This window comes from Juglans regia, chromosome 6 (genome assembly GCF_001411555.2).
Source record: "Juglans regia cultivar Chandler chromosome 6, Walnut 2.0, whole genome shotgun sequence".
Classification (NCBI taxonomy): Eukaryota; Viridiplantae; Streptophyta; class Magnoliopsida; order Fagales; family Juglandaceae; genus Juglans; species Juglans regia.
The window spans coordinates 11,091,436-11,110,713 of record NC_049906.1 but is presented as its reverse complement, the minus strand read 5'-3'; the positions used below and the strand labels follow the sequence as shown (position 1 = coordinate 11,110,713).

The 19,278-nt window shown below is 36.4% G+C and overlaps 1 protein-coding gene across 1 annotated transcript; it reads left to right on the top strand.

Annotated features, from left to right (window-relative positions):
* The first annotated feature begins 557 nt into the window (after nt 1-557).
* LOC109019914 (protein JINGUBANG-like) lies at nt 558-2,373 on the top strand. Its single transcript, XM_019002294.2, has one exon. It carries the CDS (start codon nt 711-713, stop codon nt 2,133-2,135), a length of 1,425 nt encoding a protein of 474 aa, XP_018857839.1. The 5' UTR covers nt 558-710; the 3' UTR covers nt 2,136-2,373.
* The last annotated feature ends 16,905 nt before the right edge of the window (nt 2,374-19,278 follow it).

Sequence of the window (19,278 nt, the reverse complement as noted above, 5' to 3'; positions counted from 1 at the left end):
TTGAAACTACAATACATGATGCCAAAACGCCTATAGCCTGATTGGCATAACTCCAACTTCTAAAATTGAGATCTAGAGTTCAAAACCATCCTCCCCAAATAAAAAAAAAACTATAATACATGATAAAATATATACTTTCTATATTTGAAAGAGAGACAGATCGACATATTTAAACTTGTTGTCCGTGAACAACATGAATTTATAAATACCCGCGTAAAATCTACACCTTATTACGAATTATGGAAAGTAACCGAATCCAACACCTTATTATAACCGAATTATGAAAATCACACCACTGTTTGTTTGAAGTCTCAAAGATCAGATTGTGAAATTCACAACTTAATTTAGCCCAAAATAGCCTTGTGTACAGCAAGAACCGCACAATTAAGTAACATCCATCGATACTAATTAAAGTAAAACAGGTTCTGTTGTAATTAAAACGATATGGCTCTCTGGTCTAGCTTTGTGCACGTGCCTTCGTCCCATTGGCCTAAACTTCCCTACCGTTGTTTTTTTCTGGTCTATATATTCATAAATGTATATATACTCCTCTACTCTTATCTCCCCTTTGGTTAATGTTTCATATCCTTTGCCTCCTCCGCTTCTTCATCTGCTCTTATGTATATAATGATCGCAAATCCTTGAAGCTGAGATCTTTCATTCGTTTTTCTTTTGTTTTTGTTTTGCTTTCTTTGATGTGAGAGTTTGCGATGAGAGGCAAAAATTCAGGAGGAGGTACAATGATGTTTGTCGAGACGAATGACATTCCGGCGACTGGGGAATACGCTAACATCATGTATTCTGATCCAAACCTTCCCATGACGGGAAACCACGAGGATTTCCCACTGCGTAATAGCAGCGCTTCCTTGACCATGACCGCCGGATGCTACGACCCCGGCAGGATGAGTGGCGAGGGCTCTCCCATGACTATGTCGCCGTGGAACCAGACTTCTCCGTTCGCCAAATCTCCATGGTCGCAGTTTGATGAGCATCTCCCCCAGAATGGTCTCATTGGTTCGCTCATCCGCGAAGAAGGCCATATTTATTCCTTGGCAGCGTCCGGGGATCTTTTATACACCGGTTCTGACAGCAAGAACATTCGAGTGTGGAAGAATCTCAAGGAATTCACGGGGTTCAAATCTAATAGTGGGTTGGTTAAGGCGATTATAATCTCTGGCGAGAAGATCTTCACGGGTCACCAAGACGGCAAGATACGCGTGTGGAAGGTCTCCCCGAGGAACCCTAGCATTCACAAGCGCTCGGGGACGTTGCCCACGTTGATGGAGATCTTCAAGTGCTCCATCAAACCGAGCAATTATGTGGAGGTGCGACGACATCGGACTGCTCTCTGGATTAAGCACACCGATGCTGTGTCTTGTCTGAGTTTGAGTGAAGACAAACAGCTCTTGTATTCAGCGTCCTGGGACAGGACCTTGAAGGTTTGGAGAATGGCCGACTCCAAGTGCCTCGAATCCATCAGCGCCCACAACGACGCGGTGAATTCCGTAGTGGCCAGCTCTGCGGGCTTGGTCTTCACCGGCTCCGCCGACGGCACTGTCAAGGTGTGGCGGAGACAGGAAAAGGGGAAATCCACGAAGCACGCTCTCCAACAAACGCTTCTGGAGCAGGAGTGTGCCGTGACAGCGCTGGCTGTGAACACCTCCGGCTCGGTGGTGTACTGCGGTTCCTCCGATGGGTTGGTAAATTTCTGGGAGCGCGAGGACAAGCAGTTATCGCACGGTGGAGTCCTCAGGGGTCACAAACTGGCCGTCCTCTGCCTCTCAGCGGCCGGAAATCTGGTGCTCACCGGCTCTGCGGACAAGAGCATATGCGTATGGAGGAGGGATGGCACAATTCACACCTGCCTCTCGGTCTTAACAGGCCATCAAGGTCCGGTGAAGTGCTTGGCGCTTGAGGAGGATCGAGAGCTGTCAACCAATGGTGACCCACGGTGGATTGTGTATAGTGGGAGTCTCGACAAGTCAGTGAAGGTTTGGAGCGTGTCGGAGCTGGCGCCGGACCTTAATCAAACTGCGGTGAGGCAGCAGCAACGTCTGGTTTCCGACGCCGACTCGTTTGGATGCGAGGGGAGTTTGTCTACGGGCAGAGCAAGCGGGAACAGGAGGAGGCAGTGACCTCCCCCATCATGACGCTGTTGGGCCTATTTCTGTCAATCTGTCTAAAACATAAAAACATATCTGTAACTTGGTGACACGTGTACCTAAGAATATATAAGGGAGGAGTCTTCTACGATGTTTGGGTTTGAGGACTGTGAGGGCTCGAGTTTTTATTTTCAAATGGATTTTGAAGATTGTTGTTAATTGGGAATGAATTAAGAATAGGAATAAAATGTCATAAAAAATAATATATTTATTCTTGATTGTTATCGTTTTCCTTTTTGTGAGTTTAATTGTTTTTTTTTTAAGGTTTTAATTGTTAGTGATGCATGTTTTGTGAAAGAAGATTGTTTTGCCTAATTTTTTCTTTGGCTTTTAATCAATTTCACTAGTGTGCACAAGGTGGGAGGGAACCATGCATGCAAGATCGAGCTAGTAGAAAGGTTGCTTTCTATTACAAAATTTGGGTATATATATAGTTACTATATAATTAATTTTGTCAAAATTAAATAGTTCGTGAATTAGCTCATTTGAAAATAAATTAAATTGTTCTTGACTATAAAATATAACTTGGCAATAAATCGCTCTAACTCAACCCGTTTACACCATCAATTAGAGCATTCGCATTGACTTCATAAAAGATTTAGCTAAATATAAAATATGATAAATTTTATCAAAGAGAGCTGCATTAGATTAGCCAAAGATATAAGTGAGAAGTTTTGAGCTATAGTAAATGGATATATTTCTTCGAATTTGAAAGACTACTATTCACCTATCAAATCTATTTTTTGTTCACTTTTAATCTCCAATAATTTTTTTTATTCATGTTTAATCTCCAACCATCTTGTAATAATAATGTAAGAATCAAATTAAATTATTAATTAACGTATGATTAGTTTAATTATAAAATATGAAAAAAATAAAAATATTATTATTAAAAAATAATATTATATTATTATTTTGATGAATTTAATAGTTAATTTAACGTGAAATTATAGATAAGAAGGTTTTAGATAAATAAAAAATATATACTTTTTATTAAAATTTAAAAATAAATTTGATGAATTCAATACTAATATTATTATCTATTTAATTATATAAAATTCAAGTTTTAATTGCTTACTTGGCATTCAGTTCACAATATTCGATTTATCTCTAAAGTCGAGTCCCTCAAAAGCGGTGCTATCCCGATTGCATGAGAAAGTACGAGAAGCCCGCCTTCGTGTAAATCGTTCCCACCTGAGTTATGCTTTCGGCATTCGGATTTCGAACATGCCACTTGGCTTTTTTTCATGTGGTGAAGATGAAAAGTTTACTGAAATTACAAAATGAATTTTTTTATTGTTCATTTTAACATCTAAGATATGGAAAAGAGGCAACATAGATAAAAAGTATAGTATTTTCATAATTAATTAAGAAACAGGGCCAATGCTTTGAATAAAAATTTGTGAAGACAAACTTTTGTTAAAAAAAAATGTGAGAACAAACTTATTCACGCAAGCGTTTATTATTTGCAGTTGAAATGATGAGAAGTAACCGTTTATTATCTGTGGTTGAGATAGCACCATTTATTTCGTATTTGACCCTTTGCAAATATTCTGAAGATCACAACATATAGTTTCGAACTCTTCTCCCTTTATATAATCCTTTAAATCTCTAAGAAACTCGCATATTCATCGCAAGACAATCATACGTAAACGCAACACGCAAGCACAGGGATCGATTATATTCATGCTTTTTTTTCAAAGATGCATAGGCTTCTTATACTTTATATGTTTGTTCTGTGTCTCAAGCTCTGGATTGGTACAAGAAGATAATGTGCCTACTCCGAAGCCAACGATGTGATACCTCATATGATATGGATAAATATAGGTGGTGTATGGGATCTCATATTGCTTGAGAATGAGAAGTTCTTGCTTTTTATAAGGTTCCAATGGGGCTCCAATTATATCATTGACTAGTCCTTTTAGAGTATAGGCCATGTGGTTTGGGCATTCCATTAGGGCGTTACAAATGGTATCAGAGCATATCCCAACCAGATCCACTACAAAAAAACGTTGGTTTGCCGGTGTCACCTAAATGCCGGCAATTGGACAATAAATGTTGGTAATGTGATTACCGGAGTTTGTGTACTGGCACAACCCAAGCGCCGGCAACTAATTGTCGGGAATAGTATTTACCGGCATTTATGTAAACGCCACCATCCCTTTTTTGGTTATCGGCATTTTGTTTATTTTGTTGCTGACATTTTCAAATGTCGGCAATCGACCAATTCCTTCCCAACATTTTTGTTCACCGGCGTCTACAAGTGCCATTAATATTTTGGTTCTTTGCTGGCGTTTATGTAAACGCCATTATCCCTTTTTTGGTTACCGGCGTTTTATTTATTATGTTGCTGACATTTTCAAATGCTGGCAATTGACCAATTCCTTCCCAACATTTTTGTTCACCAGCGTCTACAAGTGCTGTTATTTTTTGGTTATTTGCCGGCATGCCATCATCCCTTTTTTGGTTACCGATGTTTTGTTTATTATGTTGCTGACATTTTCAAATGCTGGAAATCGACCAGTTCATTCCCAACATTTTTTTTCACCGGCATCTACAAGTGCCATTAATATTTGTTGCACTCGACGTTTTGTGGGCTGTGTTGCTGGCACTTACAAACGTCAGTAATCATGTGCAGGAAATTCATTGATTGTCCACATCAAGGCTGCATGCATCGTAAACATTCTTTTAGAGCAGGCATCATAGGTCGGTGATCTGACCTCCCATAATTCCTTCAGTTCTGTTATTAAAGGCTCAAGGTATACATCTATTTTCATAGAGGGTGAAGATGGGCCTGGAATTATCAATAAGAACATGAAAGTTGATCGTTTCATACACATCCAAGGAGGCAAATTATAAGGTATGATCATAACTGGCCAAGTACTGTGAGAGATGCTCATGTTACCGAAAGAATTAAATCCATCCGCGGCTAATCCAAGTCTGACATTGCGTGGGTCAAATGCAAAATTATTGTGTTGTGAGTCAAACGTCTTCCAAGCCATCCCATCGGCCGGATGCCGTAATACACCATCATCTGTTCGACCTTCAGCATGCCACTTCATGTGTGAAGCTGTTTTTGATGACATAAAAAGTTTTTGCAATCTTGACTTCAAAGGAAACCAACGCAAAACCTTTGCTGGGCTTCTTTTATTCCTTTCAACTGTATTAGTATTTTGCTTCCATTTTAAAGTTTGGCAAAACATACATGTTTCTCTATTTTTATTATTCTTCCAAAACAACATGCAACCGTTAGGACATACTAGGATTTTTACGCATTCAAGCCCTAAGTCACTCATGTACTTTTTAGCCTCATATGTATTTTTAGGTAACGATGCTCCCGATGGAAGTAGCTCATTAAGAAATTCAAAAAGCTCTGTAAAGATATTGTTACTCCATCCGTCTAAACATTTCATATTCCACAAACGTACAATAGCATTAAACCTACTATGTTTTGTACACCCTTCCTATAATGGCTCATCGGCATCTTTCAACATGTTATAAAATTTTTGAACACCTTCGTTGGGACCTTGAGAATTCTCATCTACCGCTTCAGCTTCCACACTCATTTCAAGCCCACCTCCAACCACTCCAGGTACAAACATAGGAAAAACATCTTGCAACATTGTATGCATCTCACTAGGTCCTTCTTGGCTTTGCTCATCATTGACAGGGTTATTAGTACCAACATTAGGAGTCGAATTTACCTTCTCACAATGAGCGTGCCAAATTATGTAACCCTGACAAATTCCATAGTAAATCAAGTGGTCGTGCACCATATCGACCTTAAAATACTTAGACAAGCAACACTTTTTACATGGGCAACAGATTAGCCCATCAATACCCATGTTGTCACTTGCAAACTTTAAAAACTCATTAATACCATCAACATATTCTTTCGTATTTCGAAGCATTGTCATCCAACTGGTCATATCCATATTGCTATTGAGTCAAATATAGTGAAGTTGGAAAACTAAGAAATAAAGTTATATTAGGATTAAGATGGACCTGTTAAGAAAAAAGAAAGTGAATTGGGATTGACAAAATTATTAACTACAACTGATCTAGCTAGAAGACCTACAATATATATTATTTGTATCGGAAGGAATTATTGCAAATGAATCACTACATCTCAGGAAAAGTGTGCGCATCACAACTAAGGGTGCAAATGGTCCGGTCCAGTCTGACGACCATCATTTTTTCGGACCGGTCCGGTCGGTCCATTCGGTCCAACCTTATTTTTTTTATTTTTTTAAATAATAAATAAAAAAAATATTTAAAATACTAAATTAAATTAAGTGACTTATTAATGTGGATTATGTAACAAACTCAATAAAAAATATTTTATATGGTCAATGATAATAAATTAAAAGAAAATTATATTATTAATTTATATAATTACTATTTAATTAACTAATTGGTATTATATATTAGTTAATTTATAGAATATTAACAAGTTTTAATAACATATTTAAAATTTTATATTGTTAATTGTATAATTATTATATTAATAATATATATAAAATCTTTTTGTTTTCATTCGGTCCGGTCCGGTCCCGAAAAACCCTGAAATGTGGACCGAACCAAAACTTTTCGATCATTTAAAACGTGGACCGAGACCGACCGTTTCAATCTCGTTCCGGTCCGGTCAGTCCGTTCAGTCCGACCAGACCATTTATCACCCCTAATCACAACAACGAAAGTCCACATAAATGATAGGCTGATCTTAGCATCAAGCCCAATCAAAATAAACAAGGCCCATCATTAAATGAAGCCCAACCAAAACCACACGTTGTGAACGATTATGCGGCTTATAATTCCAAGAGCATATATGTAATATTATGCATTTTTTGCTTATGTATCATGCTTTACAGAAACAAGACATTTTATTTGAAAGAGTAGTACTACATCTCTCGAGGGATATGGCCCGAGGATGTCTCGAAAATACAAAAAATATTTTCCTATTTCTTCTGATTTATTTTCATTCAATATTTGGTATACTTAAGTATTTTTTAAAAAAGAAAAAAATCAACAACGTCATTCAAAAATACTTTGAAGTATTTTCGTAATCACTAAAATAAATAAATTAATTAATTTAAAAAAAAAAAAAAACAAACAAAACAAAACCAAATCATGAACTACATGAGGTTGCGCGGCAGAGGCTTACTGCAAGGGCTACGAGCGGCGGCAGGTTAACTTCGATGGCGGCTAGGCTGGGAGCGATGGCAGCGCACTGTGGGGGTGAGAGAGAAAGAGAGTGATGAGAGAGAGAGATGGAGAAAGAGAGAGAGACAGAGAAGAGACCGTAGCTTATCGAGAGGAACCCGGCAGCTTGGGGTGACGTGAAGGTGACCGGCGTTGATCTCTGTGCAAGTGGCAACGGCCTGGAGGAGGCTGGCGGCATGGGGTGGCTGGCTTGTGTCTCACGGTGTGGAATGCACTCTGTTTTTGGTGAGGGAAACAGAGGAGTGTTGGAAGGTGCTAGGCCAGTGGCATGGGTCTATGGTGGTCCTAGGCAGAAGCCACAGTGCAACTGGGCCAATGTTTGGACGTGGGCAGAGGCGGGGGTGCTACGTCTAGGCAGAGGCCAGCCACGGTGCACACTCTACTCACAATAGAGGGTGGCTAGCTCGATGTGGGGCTTGGGCAGTGCTCAGAAGCTCACTGCAACACAGGCGGCGGCAGTTAGTTCTTTAGGTTGAAGGTGATTTACGCGGGAGGTCCTGTGTGCGTAACGAATAGAAGGAAAAAAGAAGAAGAAAAAGGCATGATAAAAACCCTAGCTAAAGATGTACATGCATAACGTGGAGACGTACGTAGAGTCTGATTCTTGGTTCCATGGCTTCGGCTTTTTTAGCCATTTTTAACTGTTTGGGCCTACGTCTATGTCTATGGATATTGTGTAGAATTAACAAGCGAGTTGGTCTGTTATCACAATCTACAATCTAATTAAGTTTTTTTAAATTTTTTTAATCAAGCATTTAATAAATATTAATGGGTCCCAACTTATATTCTAAACTAACTAAATCTCATCTTGTAAATTTTTTGGGCACCGTCATAATAAATCTTTTTGGCCCATGATCTATTCAAAATTTACCCAATAAATATCAAATAGATTTTCCGTATATAATAACCTTAAAAAAAATATATAGATCGCGGCTTGGTGCTCTATACTTTATTGACATTTATGTAAACCTAGATAAATATATATTTAATTACCAGCGTGACAAATGAAACGTCGATAAATTTCCATGTTTTCAGCATATCTATAAGCGCTGCTAATATAAACGCTGCTAAATCCGCTCTACTTTATTGACGTTTATGCAAATGCCGACAAATGTAGATTTAATTACCGGCGTAAAAATGAAACGTCGATAAATTTCTATTTTTTCGACATATCTACAAGCGCTGCTAAATCCGCTCTACTTTGTTTACGTTTATGCAAATGCCGACAAATGTAAATTTAATTACCGGCGTCAAAATGAAACGTCGATAAATTTCTATTTTTTCAACATATCTACAAGCGCTGCTAAATCCGCTCTACTTTATTGACGTTTATACAAATGCCGACAAATGTATATTTAATTACTGGCGTAAAAATGAAACGTCAATAAATTTCTATTTTTTCGATATATCTACAAGCATTGCTAATATACACGCCGCTACATCCGCTCTACTTTATTGACCTTTATGCAAATGTCGACAAATGTATATTTAATTACCGGCGTTCCCTCATAAACGTTGATAACTTTTTTATTTTTTCGGCATATCTAAACGTGCCGCTAATATAAATCCAGCTATGTCTTATCTATTTTACTGACGTTTAAGCAGACGCCGGTAAATGTATATATAATTATTGACGTGAAAATGAAACGTCTATAAAAGACTATTGTTCCGGCATATATATAATTGCCGATAATATAAACGCCGCTAAATCATATATAATTTTGCGGCGTTTATACAAACGCCGAAAAATGTACATTTAATTACTGGCGTATCAGCATATGTGCCGCTAATTATCGGCGCATAAAGAATATGTCAACAAATCACTACTTTTATCGACATTTAAATAAACGCCATTAGTATTAATGCTGGCAAACCACCGTTTTTTTGTAGTGAGAAATGTGGAACTTGAGCCATGCCACCTACAATGGACAGGCCCGAAGAGGACGTCGAGAATTTAAGGGGATAGATTGTGATACCCCATATGATATGGATAAGAGTAGGTGGTGCATTGGATCCCACATTGCTTGGGAAGGATAAATTCTTACTCTTTATAAGGTTCCAATGGGACTCTAATTGTATCATTGACTAGTCCTTTTGGAATATAGGTCATGTGGTTTGGACCTTCCATTGGGGCATTACAAATGACGTCGGCGCCACCAACGAAGTCTTCTTCTTCGTCCATTTCTTCAGTGACTTCACCGATTACTTTTTTTCCCGACTTTTGCTGGGCCAAAGAATGTGCATATTGTATTGGTGGCAAGTAAATATGTCCAAGTTCATATCCTTTCCCATAAATTTTTTTATTTGTTAGTTCTATAGCATACAATTCAATTATGCTTTGCCCTGAAATCAATATCCTCCTTTCCACCGTTTTATCTTATGGAAATGAAAGTGGATGCCAAGAAAGAACTAAACATACTCTTATGCCATGTTAATAAAACCAAGTTTTATCTCGGAAAGAAGATGAAGAGAAGAAACTGATTCTCATTGATTAGTTATTCACAAGATCAACTTTGTTTATATACAAACACCAAATGAAAGAATAGAGATGGAACATACAACTCTCTTTTGAGCAATGCTGCTGACTGGACTGGATTGCACTATTGATGTGGAGTACTAATAAAAAACTAACTATCAATATTTAGACTGGTCACAGCTTGGGTTTGGCATCATCTATGGCTAAGAGAAGGCTATGAGGGCACCGCCATGAGGAGCTACGGTCCATCGTGCTTTGTTGCTGTGGTGCTTTGTTTTTGTGGGGCTAAAACAGGGGCATTCAGTTCTTCTTCATCCATAGCTGGTTCCCTCTACGTGCAGTTGTTTCAAGGGTGCAGTCTCCATGGACCCAGTTTGTGCAATTTTAGAATTTAGAAAGAGAATTGAACCGAGTCTATGCAATTTGCAGATTCGAAGAGATATATGTTCTACCATCTGATGCATACAAGGATCTGCAAATTATGAAGATAAAGCATACATTGAGAAATCCATGACAATGAGAAGAAGTCGGTGCGGGATATCATATGTTTAATGTTGCATGTGCCTATATATTTGGTACATACCATACTTACGTGAAAAAGCATATAAATGAAGAGATAGTATATTCTTACATGCCTATCGCCATAGTTCAGAAGCACTGTTGGTCCACTCATGATATGTCCCATAAGAGTGTGTTCACTACTATGTGATTCCACCATTGTTTGGATCCTTTTGCCAAGCAGCCTCCTTCTAAAAGTGAAACTATATATGAGATTGGAGACTTTTTATTTAAAATTAAACTTTTCTTTCCTCTGGTTTTTTACATCCACTTTAACATTATCAATGGCTTCATGCTTTCTCCAAATGTGGGCACCTGTCAAAATGTGACGATCTTCCGGAAGAAGCTTCCCAAATGATGTTCCTGAGACTGGGGCTGACAAGGACCTCATGAGATTTCTAGAGGAACCACTGATCTAAGTAGTTCATGGAAGTGAATCGAAGTGTTTTCTACTGATCTGCATGCATGTTCCTCTGGCCATTAATTGCTCACTATATATTTTGTTATTTTCTCTCTTCCTCTGGCCAAATAGTAAGATCTTTACTGCATCTCTTCTCACATAAAAGCATGATACTAATTTTGTATGTAGCTTTATTTATGCTAGGTTGCTAGAAATTATAAGTAATTTGTTTCCACTTTCTTGGCAAAAGATTCATACATCACAATAATACAATACGTATATTGCATGTAGCTGGTATATTATCACCATGACAACATATGGTACTATATCATCAACCGCCTTTAGTATTGCAGTTGTTCCTCATGCAATACTGCTTCATAACCAAAATAATTATGAGGAATGGAAGGTTCGGGTGAAAACGTACTTCCTGTGTAACGTCCCGTCCCTGAGGATTCAGAAAATTAACTCATGTCACTTAAAAATCATTTTTCCATCCACATAGTACATATTCTAATTTTTCTCTATCGTACAAAATACTCATTAATTCACAACAAATACTCCTGTATAATTATTCTAAGACAATACAAAGTCTTAATATAAATATCAATCTCCCAACAAATCATATCATCAGAGCACAACAAGTTTACTGAATAAAAATCCTCAATACTCATATAAACCTTCTATGTTTAAACCATCATTCTTAACTCCTCTCACACATGCTCCATATTCTTGATCCTCAACTGGAACATTTAAAACATCTGAAAAATATTGTGGAGATAAGGGGTGAGTTATCAATAACTCAGTAAGCAGAGAATATATACTAGTATGTAAACATGAGCCTTTTCAGAGAGTTCAGTATGCAGAAACAAAACATTTTATTTTTATATGCAGATCTCAGAAAAACGTGTTATCAGAAAGTCAGAGTGACTTTTCAATCTTTTCATACTCAAAATCAACTATTCATATTTAAAGATCTGTTTCATATTCAAAAACGTTTTGGCATAACATAACTGAACATCGTCATCTTATCATATCATATTATATTATATCATATACCATGTTTAACCCCCGTGGTAGGGTTGTGTTATCCCTAGTGGTCAAACCAAGCAGTGTCATATGGTGAACTTCCCCTTTTTCAATCTCGGAGTCCCGAGTGTGCACACAGGAAAGAACACGTAAAAAGACCAATTTGTTTCCAAAGTGAGTGCACTCATATCGTATCATATCATGTTGGTACCAACCATATCACGTGAACCAGTATCATCATATCAGGACCATATTCAGAATCAGATTCAGAACAGATAAGTATGCCAAAGTTTTATCATATCCATATCATATCAAAACACGTGCGAAACATATTTATATAATTTTCATTTGATCAAAAACAAATCCAAATCATTTCATATCACATGCATAAAAATTTCAATGATATTATATTCGCTCTTTTGCATATTTTATAAACATGTCAAATATTGCTCATGTCTACACTATTCATGTCAAAAATATTTCTTTTCTCTTTCATACATATCTCATGAGTAAATTCAAAACATATACTGAGGTTGTTCTATACATTTTCATTTTAAAACAATATGTACATTTTTTTATAAACCAACCTCAGTTCATTTCTTTTTATGCAAATCTAACATAGGAACCCCGCTTATTTGGACGACTTAGCTTTTCAGAATTTTCCTAAAAAAATATCGAGTCAACTATAAATCGTCACCTATAAAAATAATCACGTAATTTCTGTAAGTTTCCAATTAATCACGTATTTCGATATTTAAACCTAAGTTTCTAAAATAACATATTTTAATTCCTCAAAACTTAAAACCCTCATAATCCCAAAATATATCATCACTTTCTAAAATCATCAATATCCATCATAACCAACGTCAAACTCAAAACACCAATATTTCCGAAACAACCAACAAATCTCACATTATAAACCAATCACACAAACAACTCCATAATCCAATCCAACCGACCCCCTTACTCCTCGGTCCGGGACAACCAACCAATTCACAGTAAATATGAGTTAGCGCACATAATACATTTAAATCTCAAAAGTTCTTTGGAAAAATACTTACAATTCTATAATATAATTTTTGAAAGATCACGGAGATGCTAGAAGTGGCGGCACAACAACGGAATAGTGCAAAATGCACTGTGGCCGTGGGTCTCAAAAATCCACTTTTGAACAGGGACAAACCAAGACCCAAGATTGATAGGGAAGGGCTTAGGGATATCAGTGAAACCAATGGTGGTGGTGGTTGGCCGTGGGTGGCGGCGTAGAGGGCGGTCGAAGACCACAAAGCCCAAAATGGTAATGTTGATGAATGTATTTCACCAGTGGCGGATCGAAGCTGAGGTTGGGTGCATTGGGTTGCTAGGAGGTCGAGATGAAGTGGTGAAAAAATGGTGGCCGGTAGTGGCACGACGGCGGCGCGCGAGCACAAAGAATGCCGCGACTTAGTGTTGCGCGTGGGGGAGCTTCGTGGCGCTGGAGGGGTTGAAAACACCAAGGTGGGGTCGCCGGTGGTTGGGGAAGGAGGTGGGTTGGGCGGTGCGGTGCGCGGCGGTGACTGGGTGGAGGAGAAGCAATGCACGGAGAGAGAGAGAGAGAGAGAGAGAGAGAGAGAGAAGAAAAATGAAGGAAAAAGAAAAGAGAAGAAGAAAAGAAATGGAGGGAAAGAAAAAAAATGAAGGGAAAGAAATGAGATCCAACCCTCATATCTTATATCACAAAAATGATTTAACGGAAACGATTTCAAAACAACAAGTAAAATAAAATAATTCAAAAGTAGTGATTAAATGAAAATAAATTAATTAAATCTAACAATAAATTAATTTAAAATAAAGTGCAATTTAAATAATGAACAATATTTAATAATAAGAAAACACATTGAATTAACAATTAAAAATCTTAAAATAATATAACATAAATCATATGAAATTTAAAACAAGAAAGTTCATAATCTTAATAAATGCAATAATTTACTTAGTTAAACTATACATAAATATGAGATATCACATGCTTACTCAAGATCTTTGGCAGGACGTTCAACAAACCGACGAACCCTTTCCGGGAAGAGGACGGGGGAATTTCATGGCCTTACATGTGATCCAGATTCATGCGGCCCACAGCCATATTGGGATATTAAGAACATTACGAATGCCAGAAAAGTTTGGAAGACTACACGTATGGAGGACGGCATCCAGGTATCGAGCAAGGTCTCTCTCTCTCTCTCTCTCTGGAAGTGTGTGGAAGTGAAAGTGACTTTAGTATCCAAGAGAGACGACGTCGTTCTCATTCAATCTGAGTACAAGGTGTTTAACACAGTTCCATTTTCATGCAGTCATGGACGCCGGTTTCGGATTAGGTAAATGCTTCTGATTTTAATGATTTTCCTTTCAGATCGATTTTGGGTTCTTCTGATTTTATTCAGAGTTTTGTTTTCAGAAATTGGATCTTTAAATTTTTAGTTGTGTAGGAATTTTTTCTTTTACGACTTCCTTCCAACTTTTCTTTAAAAACTAAAAATTGTCATGAAATTGGCAAGGTGAAGCATATGTTTTCTCTATATCATACTAATATAATCTATTTTACATTGTTTTAAATTGAGCAATTATATATATATATATATATATATATTACATTTTTAATATTATAAATTGACTATAAAATATTATTGGTAACGTGAACTCTTTTATATATTCATATTCTATTTTATATATATTTGATATACATTTTTTTAATAGTTGTAAAAGTGATTATGTATAATAAATTATTTAGAGTTATAAAATTCAACATAAGTAACGATCCACGCATTGCGCGGGTTATAGACTCGTGTATGTAAGTTTGATGCGCATACACAATTACACATACTAAGCTAGAGTTTAATTCGTGTTCGAATAAAAATTAAACGAATAGAGCTTAGCAATCCATTATTGACTCTAACTCAACTTGTAACACCCAGACCGAGTACCAAGCCCAAGCTAATATTAGGTTCTATAATTTTTATTTTTTCTTTTGAGTTAATACGTATGAAAAGCTCACTTGAGATTTAACGAACAATTTTGAAGTAGCTACGAGCTCAAAATTTAAAATTTTTTTAGGGACCAAGTGGAATCATTTTATTTGGGAATTGGCCCGAAAATTTTACGAGACGAGATTGGTTATTTTAGAATTTAAGTCAAGCCCCATTAATTTTTATTAAATACTTGATTCAGAAAATTTCGGATAAGCCAAGGAGATTTATAGATTGTTTTAATCGGACCAACCCATTTATTAATTCTATACAATATCTAAGACGTGGGCCCAAACACTTTGAAATAGGACCAAAAAGCCCAAGCTTGTGGGAACCAAGGATCGAACTCCATGCCATGCACATCTCCTCTATCAATAGGGTTTTCAGTAACCAATATATATACATGTTACATACTTTCACGCACAGACCCTCTTCGCACCTAAATCATCTTTCCTAAGCTAGAGTTGCCGCAATAGCCCATCCTTCTCCCTCAACCCCACGTTCACCACCCCAGTCTTGCCCAACCAGCCTCACTCAACACCAAACAGTAACCACCCTACATAGCTCCAATCAATCCACGGCGCAGCCCTTGCATACACACACCAACAGCCGCTGCCACCCAGCCTCCATTTCACAGCAGCAGCAGCCTAAACGGAAACCAACCCACGTGCCGAGATCTCCCTTGCACGACGAAAGTCACTAGTCCACTTCCCAGCCTCACGTGAAATCGGCAACCACCTTAACTCCCTTCCATAAACCGCAGCCACACAGACACACAACATCAAGCCACATATTGCACTACTGCCCTCCACATTCAGTAAGAAACCAGAAAAGCAAACTCAACGTGCACTCAAGCCTCTGCTCTACACAACCATCGCCCAGCCATCAAAAAGTACCAACAGTAGCGCTTTGTTCTGCTACACTGAAACAAAGTAGTTCCACAACATGAACCAGCCACCACTGCTTCTCAAGAAGCCACCGCACATCACCAACCCCTCCATGAAGTCGCCACCTGCATAGAAAGTGTCATTGGGCACCTCACGCCACCCCAAACCACCATTCTCTCACGATAACCTCTCTCTTCCCCCTCATGCCGTGCTTCCTCTCTCTCTCTCTCTCTCTCTCTCTCTCTCTCACAGTCCCGTGCCATCGTGAACTTGATTCTGTCCGGCCACCAGTCCGTCGTACAGTTTTTTTTTTTTTTTGCTTGGTGAGTATCTCGCATGGTCCCTCCCTCACCAAATTAGTTCCTGATCTGAAGCTTATTTTCTCTAAGTTCTAGCCGTTTGGTTCTACCGCTGATTATACATAATTACCTAAATGCCCTTAGTATCATGTGTATAGCTCCCAAGGAAAGATTCTAAGGTTTTTTTTAATATTAATTACATCTCTTCCCTTTTACTTGGAAGTCTTGGCAAATTGTTTTAATTATTTCAAGCTGGTCTTGGTCACATATTGAGTTAGATTGTAATTATTACAAAATACCAATAGTATCTTGTGTGGGTTTGGGCTTGATTTTAAATAGACTTGTGATTGAATTGGAATTAGGTTAAGTGAATATTAAGTGGATATCGATAAATTTGGGAAGTAGCGATATTTTAGAATTATGAGAATTTTAGGAAAATATGTTATTTTAGTATTTTAGGTTTAAGAATCAAAATATGTGTTCAATTGAAAATTTATAGAAGTTACATAATTATTTCATAGGTAACGATTAATATTCGTTCAACACTGTTGTGGAAAGATTCTGAAAAGCTAAATAGTCCAGGTAAGTGTGCTAGACTTTGCATAAAACTAATGGCCTAAGGTTGATTTTATGAAAAATATGCATAATTTATTATGAAAATAAAACTTGAAAAAAACCTCAGTCATTTTTATTTGCATTCATATGAAATTTCCATTTAAGAAGGGAAAAATATTTCTGTCATAACTAGTGTAGACTAGGGCTGAGCACCGACCCTTTCGGAGTCGGAGGGCCCAACCTCCGACTTCGACTCCAACTTTGTCGGAGGTCGAATCTGACCTCCGACTCCGAGACGTACAGAATCCGATCTGACTCCAACTCCGACTTGTCGGAGCAGAGTCGGAGTAGAGTCGGATTTTTTTATTTTTGTCTTTTTTAACTTCATATTTGACTCACTTTTAAAAAAAAATAAAATTGAAAGGCTTTCAAATTTCAATTTTCTCAACATTATAATCTAAACTAATTAAACTTTTGATTATAACAAAAAATACAACTAAATAAAATAAGTAACATACTAACATGCATTCAAAAATAAAACAAGTAACACACTAATGTCTAATACTAGTATATCACTATAGTTAATAGTACCCTATAGTAATATAACTATATTAGTATTAGTTATAGTGATTTAAATTTTAGTATATCTATATTAGTATAAGTTATAGTGATTTAGTATAGTTATAATATTACTATAAGTTATAACTATAGTCTATATTAATATTAGTATTAGTTACAGTGATTAACATAATTATATATTAGTATTTGCTATAGTGATTTTAATTTAGTATAACTATATAATAGTATTAGTATAAATATTATACTAACTATATCACTGATTGTATTAGACTATTAGTACACTAATGTCTAATACTAGTATATCACTATAGTTAATAGTATTATATAGTAATATAGTATTAGTAATTAATACTATAGTGATTTATATAGCAATTTATATATAGGGTTAAAGTGGTTTACTAATTTATATGTAGTAATTAATACTATTAGTAATTTATAGGAATAATACTTTAGTTATTATACATTAGTATTATATGTTATTATAAATTTATAGATTAGTGTTTATTCATTAGTATTACAATATTACATGTTGATGTTATTATGCATCTTAGTGTTTATAGTAGTATATTATAGTCATATACTAAACTATTATTAGTCTATTTAGTCCATATATTATAGTATAAATATATTATTTAACTAGTATATTATTGAGTTTAACTAACTATATAAGATATAGTTGTATAAAATTTAAATAATTAATATATAGAAAAACACATATTTTTATAAAATATATATAAAATCAGAGGCAGAGGTAGAGTCGGAGTCGAAGGGCCACGTCGGAGTCGGAGGCGGAGGGTCGGAGTCGAATCAGAGCGGAGCCGGAGTCGGTTCATCAGTGACTCCGAATCTGACTCCGACTCCGACTCCGACAAGTCGGAGCATGAGCGGAGCCGGTGCGGAGTTAGATTCGAAGTCGGATTGTCGGATTTTTGCTCAGCCCTAGTGTAGACAAGAGCTTATTTTTTACGTTATGTTTCTAAACTATGCACAAATAGCGAATATGAGATTTGAAAATTTTTGTATTGATTAAATGATTATGTTTTGAATTTGTTTATGATATTGTTAAGATGATATGAATTTGTTTATTACTCTGTTTTGATATGATGTGGCATCTAAAAACTTTTGGCATAAATTTCTGATTATGTTCTAGTTCCGATTCTTTTTTGTTTTGTTCAGTAAGGCCCCGCCACGGGTGATAATAATGGTATACGGCCCTACCACGGATAATAATAATTGTATACGACCCTACCACGGGTAATAATAGTAATATACGACCCTGACACGGGTAATAATAATGGCATACGACCCTATCGTGGGTAATAATAATGGTATATGGCCCTGCCATGGGTAATTATAATGGTATACGGCCCTACTACGAGTAATAGTAGTGGTCTCTATATGAGTAAGGGTGTAAATTTAAATCGAAAAATTGGAAAACCGGTTCGAATCGGACCGGACAGGTTGGTCCAATTTTGAATGGGTCCGGTCCGGAACCGGTTCCTATATTATGAAAACCGCCGAATCCGGTCCAGTTTCGGTTCCATAGTTTTCGAGACCAGATCAAACTGGTTGGAAAAATATATATATATAAATTAATTTTATATATTATACAAAATATTTTTATGTATATAAGTTTTATATATAATATATAATTATATATTAAATTTTTATATGTAATATATATAATTATATATCATATATGAAATAATTTCATATTATAATTTTTAAATTATAACATAAAATGCTAATCTTAAATATGAACATTTGTAATTTGTTTGATCATATATAAGATAATGTTATTATAATTTATAAAATAAAAGTTTAATCTTAAAGATGAAAATTTAATTGATCATATGCTTTAAACATAATATATATATTAAATTATTAATAACATTTTATCATAAGAAGTAACATTTTATTATATATTTTTTACATTTAAAAAAAATCAAAAAATTGGGCCGAACCGGACCGGAAACCGGTAAAACTGGAGGTATCGATTTAGGAGGGTAACCGGGGCGTAATCGGTTTTGAAAAATGCAAAACCGATACATACCGGTTCAATCCTAGATTTTGTCCAAAACTGGACCGAACCGGACCGGTTACACCCCTAT

Coding starts and splice junctions, on each gene's coding strand:
- LOC109019914 (XM_019002294.2), top strand. CDS start 711: ATGAGAGGCAAAAATTCAGGAGGAGGTACAATGATGTTTGTCGAGACG.